Source organism: Melopsittacus undulatus, chromosome 2 (genome assembly GCF_012275295.1).
Source record: "Melopsittacus undulatus isolate bMelUnd1 chromosome 2, bMelUnd1.mat.Z, whole genome shotgun sequence".
Lineage (NCBI taxonomy): Eukaryota > Metazoa > Chordata > Aves > Psittaciformes > Psittaculidae > Melopsittacus > Melopsittacus undulatus.
The window spans coordinates 65,820,324-65,838,638 of NC_047528.1; the positions used below are offsets into that span (position 1 = coordinate 65,820,324).

Sequence of the window (18,315 nt, forward strand, 5' to 3'; positions counted from 1 at the left end):
AATACCATTTAAAAGCAGAGACCCTCTGCAGAGAGTTGTATTGCTGCGCAGGGAAGTAAAATTCCAAAGCACTATTTCAAGGGATTTTACGACTAACTGCATCTGCTGCAATACCGTGTTGGAGTTCTCCACTTACATAATGCACTGCAGTGAACTACATTTTTGAATGAAGCAATAAAACCACTGCAGAGACCTTCATCGCACTGCTATCGCTTTCATCTTCTAACAGGTGGGAGGAGACACAGTGACGATGACTAAAGCTTGCCTTGCCTATTACCCTAGAAAGTTTATGAGAAAAGAACTTTAAATTAGCAACTTCAGTTTCTTTTCTCCCCCCTGTTCTGATTGCCAGTTTTTAAGCCAAATGTATGAAACCCAGCATCAGTTCACAGAAAAGGACAAGATACCTCTTGCTTCATGGTAGCTGAAAGAAACTACTCCAGAAGATACCACCTTTTAACTATCACCAAAAATACAAGCAACCCCGGAGACCAAGTCAGCTGTTGAAAGCTGGTTATTGGTGCTTTTTTTCCCCTGCCCCAGGGATTAAAAAGGATTCTAGATGCAGAACCAGATGGGAGAAGGTTGGAAAGATAACTTTCATCCAAGATGTTAATAAGCAAGAGAAAAGTTAGAGAAACGGGGATTTTCCAGACAAGCTTACATAAACTCTTACTCAAAGGAGTAACTCTTGCTTTGGCTGCCATGCCATCAAAAATGGAATTATCTGTGGGATGTACGGATTAAAACATAATCTCGTTCACTTGTTAATTGCTGATCCATGAGGCTAGTTGAAAGTTTTACAAGACTGATACCAACAAGAGCATCACATCTCCACCACCACAGTGCCACACAAGCTTGAAATGGAGTGCACAGGGTTTTGGTGGACTGGGTGGCACCTTACCCTCAGCCCCCTGGCACCCCCCCCTCCATGGCATCAATGCCGGGCTATGTAGAGGTTGTACAGGGGAGGCTGCAGGAAAAGGCCACCTTGAGCTGACTCTTTTCCGCTTCTCCTCCTCTGCCACTCTCTGGGTAAGGGCTCCACTCCCTCTGCTGAGGTCAATTTTGGTCTTTTGATACGTGAATATGAGCTTTGAAATGAAAAATGGAACAAATCTTGTTTTGCGTCTCTTTAACTGCCCTTTCTGGTGTTGGGCCGGTGGGGGTGGGAGCAGCGGGGGTTTGGACTCAAAAAAATTACTACTGAAAAGGAAAAAAGAAAAAAAAGGGAAGAAAAGTGGAACTAGCCTGAAGTGCTCAGTCACTGAAATGCCAAAACAAATGGGTGTGAGGGACACCACACAGTGGGCAATGACATGGTCTAGACACCCAGGAATTATCTGGGTCCATCCCTCTTCCACCCCCCCCAACATGGTTTTATCTTGGAGCACACATATACCCAGCTGGCAAATTCCTCACAAAAAGGACTGGCCTCTTTGTTGCATTTCTACAGATCCTGTTAAGTTTGACTTAAAACCTTAGAGACACAAGTATGGTAACAACCCAAACCAATAGTGATTTAGGGAAGGCAGCAATAAAAACATGAACTAGACAAACTCCTGCAGTTGTTCATTCCTAGAAATTAAGGACAGCTTCACAACAATACGGAAGTAATGTTTTAGGGGCAACTAGCAAACCCCTATGTGATAGCATCCTAAAAGTCAGAGACTGTCTATGCACAAGATCCTTGGAATATTATGAAATAGCTACATCAGGTCTCTCCTCTAGTTTGCTGCTGAGAAGGAGGTTTTGTACTTACAGGAAAAAGATATAGTGAGGGAAAGGATTAGTGTTCTGTATTCTTTTGTAAAGCCTAATTAACACATACAGTACATATAAAATTACCCACGTAAGCTGCACCTGTAAACTGACAAGCATTATCCATGCTATCAATAAAGAGAAAGTAAGCTTTAAAATTTCTAGTGAATGTACAGAAGAAAGCCACTTACTCAGCACTTTCCTAAGTAACGCAGTATCAGCGAGAAAACAAAGTTACCTAAGTGGACGGAATTTTCCTGTTACTTAGGAAAACACAGTTTCCCAACTAACACTGCATTACTTAGGAAAGGACTGAAGAGTCAGAAAAGAAAATGCAGCAGGCAGTAACTTTCTTTTATCAGTCCCTAGAAGGAAACAGAGAAGAACCAAACTGAACATCAGTGCAATACAGTACAGCAAAAACACCAGAGCCAGCATCTCAGCGAAGAAAAAAAAAGAAGCAGGACTAGTACATGCCTGTGATAATGCTTTGGATCTGCAGCACACAGAAAGACCCCTTTTTTCATCATAGGCATCTACAGCAGCAATCCGTCTCGCACTAAGAAGCTTAACACTAACGACAAAGGAGAACAGCATTTGTTGTTACTGATGAGTAACAACTTAGCTGCTAAGTGTCTATGCCAGGACTTTCTCTGGGTAAAGAGAGTGGAGGAAAATGTCTCTCATCCAAGAGGTGAGCAGGGACACACTGTTTATAACCTCAGATTTCCAACAGATAAAGATAGGTAGAGGCTAGACTAGGAAAATGTGGGGGAATTTTCAACTCGTATTTCAGCCAATCACAGCTAACACATATCTGCTTGCTGACAAAAAACTGCACTAATATGCTACTACGTAACCTCCAAGTGCACAATGTTGCAAACAACACCCTTCAGTTCTCAGAAATCCCATTATTAGTATCACCAGCTGCCTGTCACATACAAGTGGCAGCAAAGTTTATAATTCATCCAAGGCATCTGCTAAGCTCATTACAGTCACTGCTTCCTATCTCTCTAAAGCACAATACTCCAGAAGGATGCTTAAATTCCCATGGGAATTAATGGTTAGCAGTGCTTTAATACTTAACTCGATTCAAGTTTGGCTTAATTCATCAAAAGCCCTACGCATTACCAGAGTAAACAGGAGTACATACATCACTTTAGGAAACAGACCCAGGCCAGAAGTGTATTATTTTATAGTATCATAGAAAGGTTTGGGTTGGAAAGGACCTTAAAGCTCATTGAGTTCCAACCCCCCTGGCATGAGCAAGGACACCTTCCACTAGACCAAGTCCCTCAAAGCCCCATTCAACCTGGCCTTGAACACTGCCAGGGATGGGGGGCAGTCATTTTGCCCTTGGTCTGAGCAGGAAGTACTCCTCAGCCTTAAACTTTTAGTTCACACTCAATCCACAAGTGTTTCTCTCTTCTCCCTTCTGACTTCACCCTGCTGAGGTTTTTTCACACCAATAATTTTACACCAATACAATTTTACACCAATGGTAGTAAAAACTGAATACATTATCTACTTCTCTATAACCTATATGCAAGCAGTGGTAGCTTTTGTGCACATATGAGTAAAAACAGACACACACACACTACCTCATTATTCCTGAGATGATTATGTACAGTGCCAGTTCCCAGTTGGGTCTGGGTAGTGCTTCTGCACACGTTGCTAACATGTGATATGGAAGAGATGCATTCAAGACAAATACAAATTCAGAGCCTCCTGCAGTGATGAATTTTAATTCCCGTATAACTCTGGAAGCAGTGAAATCAGGTGTAAACCTGAAAACAAAGTAAAGCATGTTAGAACATTTCATATGAACATATGAAAGGTTTGAGGTAATTGATATTAATCACTAATTAAAACAAAACAAAAAAGCAGCCTCACAATTACTGCCATGACTGGCATCCCAATCAAACATTAATAACAAATAGCCCTATTAGTACAACTAATAACCATCCTCACAATTAGCCTAAAATATTTCTCTTTCAAGCATCTCAAGATATGCTTCACTAAGTTCATAAACATCTATACTTAACACATCTGATACTAGATTACCTCTGATACACAATATGAAGATATAAGAACTGAAAATTAGTTTTGACCAAATCTGTTGCAATAAAGCTATGGATGCAGTAAAAAAATATTAACAGCAGCTTTAAGCAAGCAATGGAACTGACCATTATGTGAGCTATGAAGTTTTTATGCACTTCACTTTAAGTCACAACAGCATGCCGGTTCAAAAACATCAGCCCCACATTCCTGTCTCATCACAAACTAGGACTGGTGCAAAATCCTAGTGAAGCTTCACTGCCTGCAGTATCTTGTATATCCTCACAGAACAGAAGCATCTTTTGAACTGTTTAGATACTGTACTCTGAATAGCTAACTTTATATCCAAGCAGTTAAAAGATCAGTGTTAGGTGTAGAGATCTTTTACAATAAAAACTGACAGTTAAAGAACTATTACCCTTAAGGCAACAGACAAAACATTTAAGACTGAAATGTTGTGCAATCTGGTAATAATCCTTAGACTAAAGGCTCTTTTCCACTTACTGCAGGCCACCAAACCCACATGTAAATTTGTATCTCTCACTTGTATGTCACTTACAAAATGACAATGTCTTTAGAGGCGTTGGCGCTTAGTGCAAACTCGTGACAGTTAACTACTTTAAATCCGTATCCTTCACATGTGTAGCCACTGATTTCCATGGTTTTCACATTAATCTGCAGCTGCCCTGTGTTTTCCACTTTAAATGTTCTTCTCAGTGTGAAATTCGGTTCTTTGTATTTCATTTCTAGGAACAAACAGCAGAAAGTGGTTAGCGTTGTGCTCGACAGATATCCTTCACTGTATTCAGATTCTAGAGCAGAGGAGTCCTGTCAGTACTGTAGCAGGAAAGGGCTAGTGAGGCCCATGGAAATCTTTACGTAACCTGCAGGAATGTATCTCTGCAGCCAGACTCTCATCACTGTCAAGGTAGGGAATGTGTACAATTCCAGAGCGCTCTTACTGGGGCCAAAACAGAAACCTCCAAACCGCTGACAGCACTGCTGCCTCACAGAAAAAACAAACAAACCCAAAGCAAAACATCTAAGCTGTAAAGTTCTCAGCTGTAAAGTACTGCTCAGCAGCCTGGTTCTCTGTGAAAAGTCAGAGCATGAGAATTAAAACTTACCCTTTTGTGTCTCAAAAATAAAATCCATGGCTGAGATACTGTCCTGGTTTTAGCTGGGAGAGTGTTATTTTTCTTCCTATTACTTGGTGCAGTGCTGTATTTTGGCTTTAGTTTTAGGATACTACTGATAACACACCAGTATTTTACTTGTGGCTAAGTAATGCTTACTCTAAATCAAGGACTTTTCAGTCTTTCATGCTCTGCCAGTGAGGAGGGGCACAAGGAGCCGGCAGGGAGCAGAGACAGGACAGCATGTCATGCCCAGTATATAAACTGGGGGGAGTCACTCAGAAGGCCCAGATCAGTGCTCATGTATCAGTCAGTGTATCAGTCAGTGGGTGGTGAGCATTTGTATTGTGCATCACCTGTGTTTTTTTTCACTTGGGTTTTATTCTTCTCCTCACTCCTCCTCCCTCCAATCATTATTATAATATTTTATTTCAACTACCAAACTGTTCTTAACTCACAAGTTTTACCTTTTGTCTGGTTCTTTTCCCCATCCTACCATATGGGGCAGGGGATGGGGAGCGGGCAAGCCGCTGCATGGTACTTAGTTGCTAGCTGGGGTTAAACCATGACAGCTACACTTATTAGCAAACAAATCCCTGAACCACAACATGTAAGAGGTACTGACTAAGCTTTAACTGAAGTTTTCTTACTGATCACTCAAAATTAGGGATACAATCTCAAATAATAATAAACATGGCACCTTAAAAATATGCCTGGAGAGCTGCAAAGCAGCAAGGGAGACACACCTCCATACCAGATACAACTAAGCCTCTTTTACCAGTTCTTTTGGTAATACAGCTGTATCACTCAGCTGTACTCTTAGCTGACCTCTCAGAAGCAAGCCTGCGGCCACAGAGCAAAAAACCCCTGACCCCAGTGTAGATCTTGTTGAGATTTTATTTTCATCAAGGAACATACCCTTATCTTTTTCCCCACTGGCTACGTGCATAAAGATTCTGAAGGTGTGAGGGAAAAAGAACACACAGAAAATTACATCTGTGATCCAATTTGATTTAAATTTAGGAATTGGTGATTATCCTATTAAATATACTAGGATCTTCACCGCCTCTCACTGGATTTTAGTATATAGAGGGCTTCTGTTTCGTCTTTTCTGACTTTCAAATTAAACAGAAAAGCTAAAATACTTATTTTTAGGCCTAGAGAACCAATTTTAATGCATTTAGATGATTTAAACTTCTGGGACACTAGAACAGGAAATGTATTTCTACACATTTCAAGCTGTACATGTAGAATGCAAGTTCTTTTCTGCTCAGCAGAGCAGCCCAAGAAATACTCACTTTCTGAACAGTCTTTTAATAATGCTTCTGTGATTTTAAAGCGTAAAGAACTTCCTGGACCAGGAGGTTTGCCTGCAACCTTCAAGCTCTCAGTCGTTCCTTGTCCTTGTACCATTATGGCATCTATTACAGTCAAATTATTTCTGTGTACAAAGAAAAAGGGGAAACATTGATGACAGGATTATGCAGTCTACTGGTCCTGCAAGCTTTTCCACAGAATATGAAGCTACATCCCAAACCTAGAGGACAGCAATATAGGAAGTTCCACACTTCATTCCCCACAATATGGAAATAAATAGTGGGGGTCTCAAGCACAGTGTTTGCAAGACAAAAACCTAAGAAATCACAACACAGCATACAAATAAAACCCCCAATCATGTACCAGTTAAAGTTCATACTTCAACATTATATTAATGCATCATACCTGATACAAAAGTGAAAAAGTTACTCTAACAGAGCTCTTTACTAGAATGACTGAACTTACACAGCAGCTTGATCTTGCAAATGGCATCTAAGACTAGAGTCCCTACTTTCAAGACAGCATACAATGTATTTAAGAATTCAAGTCTCCAAGTACTGGTGGATGAAAAACTGAACATGAGCCCGCAGTGTCTACTTGCAGCCCAGAAGGCCAACTGCCCGCTGGGCTGCATCAAAAGCAGTGTGATCAGCAGGTCAAAGGAGGTGATCCTGCCCCTCTGCTCTTGTGAAAGCCTACCTGCAGTACCGTGTTCAGCTCTGGGGCCCCCAAACACATGAGGAATATGGACCTCCTTGAGTGGGTACAGATCAGAGGGCTGGAGCACCTCTTTTATGAAGGCAGGTGAGACTGCTGGGGTTGTTCAGCCTGGAGAAAAGAAGGCTCCAAGGAGACCTCATTGAAGCCTTTCAGTGTTTAAAGGGGGTTTGTAAGAAAGATGGGGGCAGACTTTTTAGTAAGGCCTGTTGTGACAGAACAAGGGGTAATGGTTTTAAACTGAAAGACGGCAGACTTAGATTAGATAAAAGGAAGAAGCTTATAATGAGAATGGTGAGGCATTGGCACAGGTTGCCCAGAGCAGTGGTAGATAACCCATTCCTGGAAGCATTCAAGGGCTCTGAGCAACCTGATCTAGTTGAAGATGTCCCTGATCATTGCAGGGGGTTGGACTCGATGACCTTTGAAGGTCCCTTCCAATCCAGACTATTCCAAGATTCTGTGATGTTGATTGCATATTTATATGCACTGAATACAGTTTAATTACTATAAAATGTACCACAATTACATTTATCTTTATCCAAACACATATGATTCTGTACCTATTATTGTGAAAGCGACAGTTCCTCATTAACAGCTAATCATGAGTATGATTTATATGTAAGTGAAAAACATCAGAAAAAAACCACTCATTTTTGAAATAGCTATCATACCTGAGAACGATTAACGATGAAACAGTTTTATTAAGAACTGGAGTGAACTTGACTTTGACAGACTTTCTCTCACCAGGTTTTAGTATTAGGCTTAAAACCGAATGACGAGCCATTCCCTTTGTAAGTCCTGCAGTGCTCTGTAGTGGCTGTACCTTGAAAGAGTAAGGAAAACAAAATGACACTTTTAAAATAGGATTTTTTTACATATATTTGATAGAAATTATATTTAGTTAGAAAATCGGTTTTGTCATAAAGAAGTGTACTACCCAATGACATAATGGCCTTTTCTAATCAGAAAGTCTGATAGCACATGTATTCCCCCTACTTACTAAGTAAACTAGCTGTATTTATTAAGAAGCAGAACACAGCAAGACAGAACTGAGCAAAACTGCACTATATGGATTCATAAAGCTCTAGTAGAAGAGTTCAGAAATTCTTAAATGTGCATTTAAACACTAAATTAGCATTAAGCTATTATGTAAAACTTTCTATCCTCAAAATTTTCCATTCTTAAAATATTTTGGGAATGTGTAAGGGGAGAAAAGCAAACTTAAAGTTGAAGAACTATTGAAAAAAAAGTGTATTTTGCTAAATTTGCCTTTACACACTGTAAGCATTGAGCTGTTAATCTAAACCAAAGTGCAAATAGAGGGGAAAAAGTGTGTACATTGCACAAGAGTGTTCAGGATGTGGCATGCTCCATGAGACAGTATGCACTTAATGTTGTCCACAAACCCTGAATCACCTGAGGAACAAAGCAATGGAAAACTCAATACTCTGCTAATTTTAGAACTAGCAACCACTACACTGAAGAAAATAATCTTGTATGAATAAAAGAATAATTAAACGCAGTTTTCCTGTAACTTCCACAACTGTATTATAACATAAGCATACAGAAAAGTCACATTTTAACTGCTACATCTGAAAAAATATTATTTTTCCCAATTTCCTGAGAGCATCACACAAAAGCACCACATTTTTCACATTTGAAGACACATACAACTGACCTCTTATTAAAATATTAAAAAACATTAAACATTTACAAATATAAAGAAAGCATTGAAATACTTACGCAGTTTCTGAAGACCTGGAACTCTAGAGTCCTCAGGTTGAAATTCGCTGGCTTACTCAAATTAAACCTGAAACAGACGTACATTTTGGTTTTCCTCTGCATCAGGGAAAATACGACAAACTTGCATTCATGGATTTCACCTACCTATGGCAGGACTCAAACAATGTGCAGCTGGAAGGATCTGTTGATTTTTTTTACATCCCTCCCCCATCCATCAAGTTAAGGAAGAAATTAAACATAATTTTAGCTCAGCAAAAAATACAGATGTGTGTTCAATGGCAATCAGCCTAGATTCAGTTCTCAACTGGCCTCATGATTCAATTCTAAAAGTGGCCAACACTGTAACTGCCAACACAGCTGCCAAATTCTGCATGCAATTTTGCAAAATGCATTTTGCTGCAGAGTGAGAATGCCCAAAGTACTCTCAAACAATACTTACCGTTCCAACAGCTTCTCAACAAAAGCGGAGGGGTTAGAATACAGAGCAATAGGAAGGAACTGAACATGCACAGGAACATCAGCTGGATTCTCTAGAAAAATTTCTTCTTCCTGTTCATAAACACAATTTTTTTAAGTTTACATTAGGATAAATGTAATCAGAAATACCTATTAAAATGCAGTGCCTACAAAAGGATACTATCGACAAAATAACTTACCGATGAACCGTTAGTGTTGGTAAGAGGGAAGCTCAGATGGCGTGGTGAGCTAAGTATGGATGGCCAGGCCATTTCTGCTGTAATTTTCAGCCTGACATCCTTCTGGAGATCTGTATCTACTTCAAATGCAGCATTCAGCCTGGAGAGACAGTTATAAAACTTACTTCACAGGAAGAACATAGGAAAAGCCTGGAAAAATCTGAGGGCTTAAAAGCACCCTGACAACATTAGTTTGAGAAATAGCACAATACATTATATTTATATGCACTTCAGAAACCCACTGAGTCTACCCATATGTACTGCTACTAAAATGCACACCAGAAACCATCAAAACATGCTATAGGAGTCCAACCCAAAGATTCTTAAGATGTTCTCTATGAAGTATTATTGTCAATATCCATTCATTCATTCATTTCAGGTTCTGTTACGGCCTTTTACAGATAAAAGTGAGCAGAAAAATATGGAAAATATGGTAGGGCTTACGCACTGCATCACAAATCTTTTGGTATTTATATTTCTCTTAAATCACTGTTCTCTGGACAGTGAGACAAAAATATCCTCTCTTTCATTAGAAAGTGCCCAGCTCCTACTATTGCAGAAACAAATTTTGATAACTCAGATTCAGATCAGTATTTTTCAGTAAGAAAAATAACCCAAAATATGTTTGATGATTTGCAAAGGCATAAGCAGTAGGGAAGAAAAACATCAGTCCTGCTACAGTCTGCTTTCAACACACTAACCAGACATCCATTATCCAGAAAACGTATTCTGCCTGAGCATTTGTAATGGAATGGATACATCCTCTCCATCCACGGAGAGAAGGGATGCCATCCAGTGGGACCCTGACAGGCTTGAGAGGTGGGCCTGTGCCCCCATGCTCATGGCAGAGGCTTGGAACTAGATGATCTTTAAGGTTGCTTCCAACCCGACCATTCTGATAATAAGTGCCTACACTCCTGCCTAACAAATCTAAAGCAAAGTTGACCTAGTCCCACTTCATGACAGCTACTATTTCTGTCAGTGAATGAAGTTCTTTGCTATCAACCCACCTCTGTAACAGACTTGGTTCCTGTTCTTTCCTACAAGCTCTCCACCATGAGCTGAAATAAGACTAACAGTATTGAGTTCTCCAGTCAGCACAACAGATGAAACGCTAGACTTCAAGCCTAGAGAAGCATTTTGGAGACACTCCAAATGAAGTCAGAACTGCTCTGTATTCAGAAGGAATAGTTTCTCCTTTGCTGAATGCTACCTTGGTTAATTTTAACCCTCTTTAAAAGCATTACATATTTTAGGTTATATATTTGTCGTGGTTTAAACCATATTGAATAATATTAAAACACTGTCTATTATTCTAGGTAGAACTGATACTTAGTCAGTAGTTTTTAATAGAATTGTCCTTCACTGTCCTCTTACTGTAGGTAACAGGACATTCTTCAAGTTAAACAGATTTTGTTTAGACCAGATTTGTTCAGGAGTTACCAGTATTAGAACAAAAAGTGATAATGGAGGTATGCTTTAGTCACTCTATTTAGCTATGTTCAGTCATTTTGCTTCCCACAAACACACATACATTTTTGGAAAGGTAGTCTGGATGCTGTCATCACAGAAGACACATGCCCTCATTGTTAATGCCAACTCTGTCTCTTGGAAATTAAATCACCCTATGCATGAGAAGGCAGATGTTTAAAAGGTATACAGCAGCCTACAGAGTCTGACTTTTCCTAAATATTAAATAGCAAACATTAATCACCTTCTATTTAGCGAATCTCAAGGAAGAATACCAGGCAATTTGATCATTCACTGAAATGCAATAATCTTAGAATAGTAACAATAGGAAATCTTATGAAATATTAGAGGGATACTGAGCTTACTACTTTAAAACAGACTAAGCAGGGACACTGTATAAACATTATAATCTGATTTTGGAAAGTTTTGCAGAGCAGAGACTGCCTCGCTGCTGCCATCTTTTCAACAAGTGCAGCATAATCCAGTGGAAAGTAACTGGTATGTGTCTGACTTGAGGAATTTAGTACTGCTTTTTAAACTTCTAAAATATTCTCAGAGGTTTTGCAGAGAAAGCCAAATAACTCCTTTTCTTGGCCCCCTCTCAAAGAGCACTGCAACGTTAAGGAACCTTGTAGTTTGTAAAAGCACACGTACACAGAATTATCTTGTGATTTAAGGCTTGAGAAAGTAACAGGGATAAAATACTTACCTATGGCTTGAGTTCTCTTTAATTTCTGTCCATTCTTTGAATAAGTTCTCATGCAAATCCCAGTCAGAATCCCATACATCTTCTTGCATTGCTATGCTGTGCTGAGCTTTAGATTCCGCTTTAAGAAATAATGTCATTTTAGACTCTTCATGTAAAAATCACTTGTTACAGAGAAAACTTTAAGGCTTTTATTAAAGTTGAAATTACTTACATTTAGATAGAAACGGCAATCCTACATAACAACGATCTCCACATTGTAAACCAGGATCAAAATAAATATTTGCAATCTGCAAAATAGGTTAAGAACAGACCAATTAAGAAACAGCACAGTAAATCTGATGACCAAAGGAAAACAGAAGAAACAAGATTTCTGACGACCAGTGAAACTTAACTTATGATATATGTAAGAGAGAACTTGTAAACATGTAGAAATGAGGCATAAGCAAACCTTTGACTTTTTTCCAGGCTCTAAATCTTCTTTATTGCTTCTTAGCCTCTTATAATAAAACCTTACATCTTCTGTCAGGGAGCGTATGTGTTGTATTTTCACTTTCTGAGAAAAGGAGTTCATGATGTTCAGGCTGTGGTGAACCACTTTCCCCTAAAGAAAAGAAAGGATGAAGTCTGCAGGATATGCATATGTATTCACTTCTGCAGGCTGGCAAAGACCACAGCAGAGGGGAAATGTTAAACTGAGATTTTTAATTACGCTATCTTAAAAAAAAGCCATTTGTAACACTTCAAGGTAAGCTCCTGTGAAGCTGTATTCTCTCCTCCATCTGCTTCCAAACACGATTCATGCCTCTTTCAAAATTAAGTACACCTTAAGGGTCTCGAAGAGCTGTGACATGAGTTCTGCTTAATCAAATCATGTTCAAAAATAGAAGAGGAGGAATGGCAAAAGAAAACTTCTGGTTTCTGAGCCTCCTATTACAAAAGGGAAACAAGCTTCTTGTAAGAGATACAGTATATAGTTGTTGGTATTTAGAAAGAACCTGAAAAGAGCTTTAGTAGTAAAGCTACAGGTTACAAACACTAGAGGTGACAGAGGGCATTTAAGAAGACAGGTACAACCCTCTTCTCCCTCCCATAGAACATGTAGTTTAATTGTCCATCATGATCAGGATCATTACAATGCTCAAGCTCTCCCCCCTGCTCTCATTTGTAAATCCATGATTCTATGGCCATGTTTTTCACCTTATCTCAAAACCAAACCCTGACAAATAAACAATAAATAAAATGCAAACCAAACCAAACAATGGAAATGCACAACTCCAGACCATGACCAAGAATCCAGATTTCTGTAAACTAAAGCAATACAAGCAAATTTAAATACTCAAGACTCTTTCCTACTGAACACAACTGGAGTTTCTCATGTTCCCCTTAAATCAACACTTTCAGCTTTTTAAAAATTTCTCTAAGGTCACGACGGAAGTGGAGAGGGGAGAGATGTGCTTCTGCAGGCTCATAATCTGCCTGCGGCCTCAGGAAATGGTCACATACTAGATCAGTCTCAAGAATAGCAACTGCAGAGGGAAAGAAACTACAAGCATACACCTCTTAAACAGTATAGCCTTGTTAAACTGAACAGCAGGTATACCTGAGCTTCAACTATGGAATTCGATGAGTAACAAACTACAATCAACTGGGCAAGATAAAGGTTTGTTAAGCTCTGTAGAATAAATCAACAGTATTTTACTAAGGCCCCTATGCAGCATTAAGACATGAAACAACAGATAAGGGAAGTCTTTACCCATCAGTAATAAGAAAAACAGAACAAAGCTACTCAACATACAGGTCCTCAAAGACAGGCTTGGATCAGGGAAGAGTTGAGAGGTAGCACTGTGAACTAAAAATGCCATTATAAAGTACAAGTCAGTGCAGTTAAGATCTGTTTAAATCAAGACACTGCTCTTTACAAGGCCTCTATACACAGTCAGTGTACTGCTGACAAACTTTGACAGAATACCAGGAATCACACTTAGGTGCAAATACACTAAAATTATAAAGCCAGCACTGGGAACTGGGCAGCTGCAAGAGGATTACTTCCCAGGTACAAACTGAAATCAGGTGTTACTGAAATTGTAGCGCCTAGTTATTCCTGGACTTTATAGCTGTCAAATGCCTCTTCCAACACTGAAACAAGAAGAACTGATGCTATTTTAGGCTTATTGTCATAAGTAATGGAGGCATTACAAAACAACTACATGTAAGAGTATCATGAATTCAATGATCACAAGTTTAGTTTTAAATGAATCTAAGAAAAAGGAAGACTGCTGTCAATGTTCTCAAATATCAAAAGAGCTAATAAGTAGTAAGTGAAGCTGACTGCTCTGAAAAGCCTGGGGCTTAAACAAAGAAAACAGTCTAGAATCTTGTCAAAGTTGATAATTACATCCGAATCTATACCCCAAATAAAATGCTGGAAGCCAAAGGTCCTCTGAATTAATAATAATGTGTAAACTACTAGAAAAGAGCATGAAACCAATAAAAACCACAGTGGTCTGGGGATGAGAAAGAATGACGACAGCTATGGCTTAGGGGCTGAGAAACAGGTGCTACAAGTAGTAGTACCTGCCAAAACAAAACAATCAAGCTGACCAAGACCATGGGCATATACTAAGATACACTGAGAAGCAATTCAACAATTCCAGTTAGACCAAACTAAAGACAAACAAAATTACTTCCTTGGGGCCCAACAGGGAACAATGTATTTTCATGGGGCATTCAAGAGAGACAATGATTTTGTCAGGAATCGGGATATATAAACTAGGATATAGAATACAGAAATTGCTCTCTTTTTAGTGAAAGGGAAACAGACCTTTAAATTATTTCAGTTTACAAAAGGCTTATCAAGCAGCTCATAGATGAGGTTACATATAGAGTAGTCGGTGCAAAAAAGATTCGTATAATGGTGAGTCCCCATAGTCAAAGAGAAAACACAGATCCTCAAGACAAAAGAAGAACAAGGGATCTTTGCAACTGTGGGCATGACCATTTGATCTCCAGAGTAGCAAAAGACTTCAGAACAAATTGTGAAGTGGCAGCATAGAAGGGAAATAATGGGGCAACCGCAGCAGTGATTTACTGAAGTCCTGCTGTGTGACCTATCTTCCTCCAATGATATTAGTGCATTACTTTGTCAAAAAATTACCATTTATCATGAGGTAAAGCATTTAGTAAAGTGCTAGTAAAAAAATACTATTTGAGGGTGCACAAACTGTAAGATAAGCAGGACACACTGAGGAGCTACTGCAAGAGGAGGTGAGAACGGGGTGCTCTACAACAGACAGATTATGCAGGACAGACAAGAAGCAAAATCCATTTCCACCAACATGCATGGAGTTAGTTTTACCCTTTCAGAAAACTGCCATCTCTTTTGCTACTTCCCTCCCTCCCCCCAGTTTTCAATCTGTTGATTTTCCTATTATTTTCCCTATGATTTTCCATCATACTACATTCCCCACTAATCAGAAAGTCACAAAGTTCAGACTTCAATGAAATACCAACTGCAAAGTCAATATACCTTGACTGCCTATGCTTCTATGGTTATTCTGAATGTCAAGTGAGAACAAGTATTACCTCGTTAATACCTGACTGCCCATGCCTGTAGCCCTGAGCAAAGAAGCTGCTATCAGCACTCACTGAATAAACGCTACTGCAGGAGCAGGCATGAAAATAACTATTACATATTTTAGCAGAGAGCTGCAGACCCACACGGCTTGCTTGATTTCTTGTTCATGTACTTTACCATACACCCTCAAGAGATCTGCTTTCAGAGTGGAAGGACTACAGTAATACTTTCAGAGAGATCAAGGACTTCTTATACTAAGACATCAGTTAATTAACTGACTTTGTTGTCTGTGTATTACATCTGAATTTGAAAAATGCATTTGTGCAGTTTCACATCTCTCCTACTCTTGGTGCTAAATAACACAAATTAGTAATAACTTGTGACCTCAGCTATGTCCAAATGAAGCTGCAAAGAAATAAAGTTTGGGATCGTATCAGTATTCCATGATCCCATTCAAGTAGGCAGTAGAGAAGATGTAGGGATAACTCATGTTGGGGGGGAAATAAATAAAAAAAAAAACCAACCAAAACTAGTGCCAAACTGAACCGTAACAGTTCAGTAGCACAATCGTTCCAGCAATTTGGCATGAAACAACTCAAGACAGTGGTTTCTCTCAAAGAGAACAGATAAATAAGAACACAGCAAGGAAACATGAAATGCTATGACACAACCCTCTTACCGGAAAAGAAGGGGGAAGAAAAACATGTTTGGGGGAGCAGGTCAGCGAGCCTACAGCAATCACTGCCTTCACTGGTATGGTTAAAATCTGGGGAAAAAAGAACAAATAAGTTTAGAAAAAACTATCTGAATTTCAGCCTTTAAACATCTCTTCCACTTTTAAACTGCACAGAATAACAAACCCCTGAAATTCTACAATTAATGCAGTCTAGGATTATATACACATTTAGAACATGAAGATATGATTTCAATACATCGTCATATTCAGAACAGTCACTTCCTATCACCAGGAAGAACACCTTTGCTCAGTTAAACTTAGCACCATTCTATATGTAAAACAAAAGCATAGTTAAAATAGAAGCTTTCCAGCAGAACATTTTATAGGTCTCACTTGAATGGGAGTTACTTTGTTGGAACACAGGAAGATAACATCTTTAAACTAAATGAGTATGAGGGAAGAGACAACATAAGTAGTCATGATAAGACTGCAAAATAGATGTAGACTTAGAAAAAAGGAGAGTAAAAGGGATGGCAATGAGATCCTTTCTGTGTATTATTAAAGCTGTATTTATATATCATACATATATGTATAAAGCTATATAAATATAGCTTACACAGATTCTATAACTGAAGGGTCACATACCTGTATGAGCATATTAAAAAAAAAACAAAAAAGCTTGAAAATCACAGCTAACTGGCTTTTTTCCCCCTACCTGTATCACTCAAAGGTATTAAATACAGATTCCATTATGTATTAGAATCTCCCTTTTGTAAAATAATTTATTAACAGGGAGTCATAAAAAGTTAAATATTTACTGGTTTTCTTCTCTCCCTTATTAATCTTAGTGTAAGGACTCTGTTTCATCAACTGTCAGCAAACTGAAATCTCTCCAAAACTTTCACATCGGGTTTTGACACAAAAAAACCCTCTGAAATTATATCTCAATTTCAGTAATGATAACGTACCCAAAAGTACATTGTCAGCATGTGTTATGCCAAAAGATCCATGCACTGATGCTTTGAGCATGTTTCAAGTCATTGATGAACCCATGCCTCAAAACACTGGGTCAGATTTAAATGAATATTTCTGAAAGCCAGATGAAAATCATAATGAATATCATTCTTCAGTCCTTCAGAGAAGACACAGCATAAGTAGCATTACTGTTGTTTGACACGAGGTTAACTTACAGAGATAACCTGATCTCCAGAGGTCCCTTTCAACCTAAACTTCTCTCTATGTTGCAATTTGTCCACTAATGCAACTCTTAAAACTTCACATTTACAAACTGGGCACTTAAAAAAAAAATCATATGGTCAACACTCATGAATATACAACCAATATACCTCATAATCTGTCGTGATTTGTACAGCTCCATCATGAATTCCTTCAAGTTCTTTTGCTATTAGTTTTACTCTAAACACAGCATAATAACCTGACGCTAGTATCACCTATAAATGGCAGAAAAAGAGTATTTCATTAAACAGAAAGAAAATTCACTAAAAAACATACCCAACATCACCTTATTTACTTTAAGTGAACAAAATCCAGCTGAAATAACTGTCAGTGGTAAAAAGAAAAACTCAAACATGTAACATACTAGAACAAAAATTATCGATTCCCTGAGGTGAAAAAATCCATTCCTCCCAGATAAATGATTAGCATCATGTGAGGGTATTAAAGTTACTGTTTCTGAGACTACCCCTTTCAAAATCCAACCAATCTGAACATAATATTGCTTCCTAAAATAAATCATTAAAATTCTATATGCTTTAGCATAGTCAAATTCGGACAAAAATTAAGAATTCATATCCTCCCTCCCCCCAATAAAACAAAGCTGCAAGCAGTTGCAGAGATTTATGTTTTATTTTCCCCCCTCCTAAATCTAGCTTTAAGCAATGATTCAAAGAAATACTTACTGAAGACTGATCAGATGCACTAGCATTTTGTAGCTCATGGTGGTTTGCAATTATCGTTGTTCTGTTTCCCTTTTCCGTGGTCAGAAGTTCTATGTCCAAACCATCCCCTATAATATGCCAACTTTTTATAGCCAGCTTAAAAAGAACAAAAGGGAGTGTTTTCAGTAACAACACTGACGTAGAGTTTTTAAACGGCAAACTAAAAATAAATCCATCCTTACCTCTATTGGATTGCTGTTGATGACTGCAAATAAAATGCTCGTAGCTTCTGTTGCACTCAATATGCCAAAATCTATAAACCGTTCCTCAGTTTTTGGAGGCAGTACAAAGTACTACAAAAAGTGATAAAGGAATTCTAGCATAAGCTAAATAGAAAAATGTGCTCAAACTCTAAGCTCATTAACAAATGCATTAATAAATCTAATACAGCAGTACTGGGACAATCTCAAAATTCTGTACATTGGGTATGTAAAACTAAAGGGAACAAAAGAATTTTTCAGCAGTGACTAAAGCTGTTTGAGGAAAATCATTTTTGGT

At 38.5% G+C, this 18,315-nt stretch overlaps 1 protein-coding gene across 1 annotated transcript in view; it reads right to left on the minus strand.

Annotated features, from left to right (window-relative positions):
- Positions 1-18,315, minus strand: part of TMEM131 (transmembrane protein 131) — a 98,612-nt gene that overhangs the window by 16,049 nt on the left and 64,248 nt on the right. The window contains exons 16-29 of the mRNA XM_034071591.1: positions 18,000-18,110; positions 17,779-17,913; positions 17,206-17,310; positions 15,863-15,949; positions 12,058-12,210; positions 11,821-11,896; positions 11,610-11,727; positions 9,392-9,530; positions 9,175-9,284; positions 8,736-8,802; positions 7,664-7,815; positions 6,254-6,396; positions 4,379-4,565; positions 3,363-3,548 (exon numbers count right to left, since the gene is read on the minus strand). Of these exons, the coding sequence (XP_033927482.1) occupies positions 3,363-3,548; positions 4,379-4,565; positions 6,254-6,396; positions 7,664-7,815; positions 8,736-8,802; positions 9,175-9,284; positions 9,392-9,530; positions 11,610-11,727; positions 11,821-11,896; positions 12,058-12,210; positions 15,863-15,949; positions 17,206-17,310; positions 17,779-17,913; positions 18,000-18,110 (1,769 nt within the window). The remainder of the gene's footprint in view (positions 1-3,362; positions 3,549-4,378; positions 4,566-6,253; positions 6,397-7,663; positions 7,816-8,735; positions 8,803-9,174; positions 9,285-9,391; positions 9,531-11,609; positions 11,728-11,820; positions 11,897-12,057; positions 12,211-15,862; positions 15,950-17,205; positions 17,311-17,778; positions 17,914-17,999; positions 18,111-18,315) is intronic.